The sequence below is a fragment of the Octopus bimaculoides genome, chromosome 10 (genome assembly GCF_001194135.2).
Source record: "Octopus bimaculoides isolate UCB-OBI-ISO-001 chromosome 10, ASM119413v2, whole genome shotgun sequence".
In the NCBI taxonomy this organism is placed as follows: Eukaryota; Metazoa; Mollusca; class Cephalopoda; order Octopoda; family Octopodidae; genus Octopus; species Octopus bimaculoides.
Window position 1 is genome coordinate 79,665,997 of NC_068990.1, and position 4,027 is coordinate 79,670,023.

At 37.8% G+C, this 4,027-nt stretch overlaps 1 protein-coding gene across 1 annotated transcript; it reads left to right on the forward strand.

Moving 5' to 3' along the window:
- Positions 1 to 2,198: 2,198 nt before the first annotated feature.
- On the forward strand, positions 2,199 to 2,732 carry LOC106876613 (histone H2A). Its single transcript, XM_052971327.1, has one exon. It carries the CDS (start codon positions 2,261 to 2,263, stop codon positions 2,636 to 2,638), a length of 378 nt encoding a protein of 125 aa, XP_052827287.1. The 5' UTR covers positions 2,199 to 2,260; the 3' UTR covers positions 2,639 to 2,732.
- Positions 2,733 to 4,027: the final 1,295 nt, after the last annotated feature.

A 4,027-nucleotide genomic window follows, 5' to 3' on the forward strand; every position in this document is an offset into this window, starting at 1 on the left:
ATTCACAAGATGCGATTTTTCCTTCGTAACTTTCAAGAAAATGGATATATATTGGGGGAAAAAAAAAAAAAACCCATCACCCTCCCCTCCCAATTCTACGGCCTTGGCCTTCAAGCAGGCTATTCACATGCTAGAAATAACAGCTAAATCTCAAATGAGCAAGACCATTTTCAGTTCCACAAACACCATGTTTTGCTCTAGTCAAACGATCCTTTTTAATTTCATTTTGTCACAGTATTTCTTTGCTATTTTTACTTTTCTTTTTTCAAAAGAGTTTGCTATTTTTGAAAACTTTCGGTAACTTTTTGTAACTTTCAAAAAAAAAAGAAGAAAGAAAAAATGAACAGTTCTATATTTAAGAGATGAATTATTTACCTTTAGCAGATATTTATCCTCATCTTGTTAGTTGTTAACACAACGTTTCGGCAAATATACCCTCCAGCCTTCATCAGGTGTCTTGGATATTTCGAACCTGGGTTCTCATTCCTAAGGTACTTTTTCGATGTTGTTATTATTGGAATCGAGCGCGGGCTAGTAACCCCAAGATTGCGAGTTCGATTCCAAGCAGTGACCTGCATAATATTAATAATAATAATATCGAAAAATACCTTAGGAATTTTAACAACAAACAAGATAAGGACAAATATCCGTCAAATGTAAATAATGTGAAAAAAAATGAACATTTTAATTTCGCATGAATTACTTTGTCATATTACTCTGAAAGAAATCTTTGCAGAAAGATGAGTAGATTGATTACGTATTTCTTTCATTATGTTATCGCAGTTTTGTGAGATTTGGCTGTTACTTCTGGCATATGGATAGCCTGCTTGAAGGCCAAGGACGTAGAATTGAGAGGGTAGTTTTTTAAAAATTGAAATTTTGCAATTTTTTTCAGAATCAGATTCTCCATAGCCGAAAACGTGGGATTTCGTAAAAAAAAAAAAAATTTATATCCATTTTCATGAAAGTTACGAGGGAAAAATCGGATCTTGTGAATTTTCGAAAGTCCACTCCCACCAGGTTTGTTTGCGCAATTCTTTTTCTCCTATTGATTTTCTACACAGTTGTTAACACCCAGCAAACTTTTTTTGTTGTTTTCGTTAACGGGTGAGGGTTAGGGTTAGGGTCTGGGAATTTTTCACAGGCGTTTTTGTTACATTTTCGTAATAATTTATATGTCCCACCATTTTTCTATCACATGAAATTCTAATATAATCTACAATCTGAAATGTCTGGAAATTTTATTAGAATAACCATTTTTCAGGAAGTTAGAAGGAAACCAAGTCAGGGGTGGGCATGGATACATCTGTGGTTGTGACCCGCCCATCCCAAATTAAGCTGCTCAGCAATAACAGAAATCTGACTTTCAACCCTTTACAAGCGAAACGATTCGTTTCGCTTATTCAGGAAACCCGAGGCCATACTTGTACGTTCCCGTATTGATTTGCTTTTATTATTAATTCTGGAGTTGTACTTAGAGCCCCAAATATGTATAGGGGGTCGGAGCGTTCGATTCTTCAGTCAGTTGAGTACTTTAGTAAGGGTTTTCATTCTATATAACTACTCTATTAGCTGAAAACGAATACCAACTAGCTGTTAGTGAAGTCCTCTTCTCGTTACAACATCCTCGATGTTCCTCTAGTTGGGAAAGCCGTGAAGGTGCCTCAAGTCAACACAAAAAACAATAGCGAAAGCTACCACGCTACCGAGTAAATATGCTTATAAAAATTCGGCGATGTAAGTACATATGAATCCGAAGATCGCTATAGTTGCTAACTGTTGTTCGTTTTAATTAAAATGTATGTAAAATGTAGCAATTATATCTCCTCAAAAAGACTCGATTGAATTCGAGACGTAATAAATACCGCAAGGGTATTTTCCCCGGCGTTTTACTATTATTATTGATTATTTTAACAGTCTGTTTTGACATCGATTAAATTGATTAGTATTTTATTTTATAGATCTCATGAAGGGTGAAGTCTTTCGTTATTAATACCGACAATAGTTGATTACAAATTGCATTTTAATAGGCTCGTAGTTTTTTTGTTTTAGGTAAAATTATCTGCACTGGCTAACAAATGGTAATCTTGCTTTTGAATTTAGCGCCTTACGAGTTCATTGGTGGATGACAGTCAGGTGACAGCTCTAACTCCGCCTAATTAGCTGACTAACTGTTGAGACCTATAGCTTATTTAAACTGACGATAAGAACATAGAGCGCATTTTAGCTGTCTGCTACGTAACTGTAATCAACTCACATTATGTCTGGACGTGGTAAAGGAGGCAAAGCAAAGGCAAAGAGCAAGACTCGCTCTTCTCGTGCCGGACTTCAGTTCCCCGTCGGCCGTATTCACCGTATTCTACGCAAAGGAAACTATTCCGAACGTGTCGGTGCAGGGGCCCCGGTCTACCTTGCTGCTGTAATGGAATATTTAGCTGCTGAGGTGTTGGAATTGGCTGGAAATGCTGCCAGAGACAACAAGAAGAGTAGAATTATTCCCCGTCACTTGCAGTTAGCAATCCGTAACGATGAAGAATTGAACAAACTTCTGTCTGGAGTAACCATCGCCCAGGGTGGTGTTCTTCCTAACATCCAGGCTGTCCTTCTCCCAAAGAAGACCCACAAAGCAGCTAAATAATTGCCTTGCTTTTCAACAAACGGCCCTTATGAGGGCCACCACATTTTACGTTTAGTTTTCTCCTGATTGTTGAATGCGATAGACTTATTTCGAGTTTAACCTTTTTGTTTTTCGCTTTGATAGTTTTAAAAATTGTCTTCACGTTTTCCATTATGTGCAAATTTTCTAGTTTCTACGTACATGGTTTGAATTCTCGTAGATTTAAAAATTGCCTTTTGTTTCACGAATTTTTTACTTTTCAGCAATTGGACATATTCAAGTGACGGCATCTTTGTATTAAAATGTTTTGGTTAATGATTTGCTTAAATTTGAACATGAGCTTTTGCTTATGCTGCGGCCAGCTTATTTGTCTTCTGATATTGTTAGATGGAAGGGCGTTAGACTTCGCTACGATTTTGTAGCTGGTGATTGACTGTATAGAAATTTATGACTACAAATACGAGGATTTCCTGAGATGACGGTCCGATTCATATTTTCTGCCAATATCTAACGGTTCAGTTATGCGTAATTCGTATTCAAATTTCAAGAGATAACCTTTCATCCCAGTAATGAGGCGGGTACTACTAAAGCAGCACGGTCCCGAACGCGCTAGCTAGTCGTGAGTGGTGGATCCTAACCCTAAACACGTATTCAATTTGCACACGCGGGTTAGGGTTAGGATCGACCGCTCAAGACTAGCTAGCGTGGACGCGCGACTGCGCGTTCGGGTCCGTGCTGCTTTAGTACCATGAGGCGTTTCAACCGTCTATGCTTTTTTTACCAAAAAGCGAGTATGAATCTAAGATCAACAGTTCTCAAACTAACAAAAGCCAGCGGTGGAATTCTGGTCAAGTACATCATTATAGCCTCTCGTAACTATTTTTTTTTGAATTTTTAAAGAAAATTTTTGCGAATGTGTTCTACACACGAAAATTCATATTATGTAAACCACTCAAAAAACCCCAAAAAAAACGGTGATTTAAAGGCTATGTAGCTGTTATTTTTAAGCACACATCTCGACCATCTCTCACACCCACCTTATTTATCAGTTTGACGTATTGTGTACTTTTAAACCAGAATTTCGCCAAATCAGCCACAATTTTTTTTTCTTTCTTCCCCTTTTCAATCTTCACTGCCTCATTCCTTGCTTTCCCCTTTTTACTAGAAATACTGTCGTAGGCACCCAGTGAATTTTCGGAAAAAGCACACCATTTGACATAATTTTTTTGAGCATGAAATCTTTTCAGGCGCAAGTAAAGAATACGGACACCCGGTGTTTAGGGTTTTTGTTACGCCGAAAAGGGGTGGTGTACGTATTGTTTAATCTAGATACAAGGCCCGAAACTTTTGAAGAGGGGGTCAGTCGATTAGATCGACATCAGTACGCAACTGATACTTAATTCATCGGCC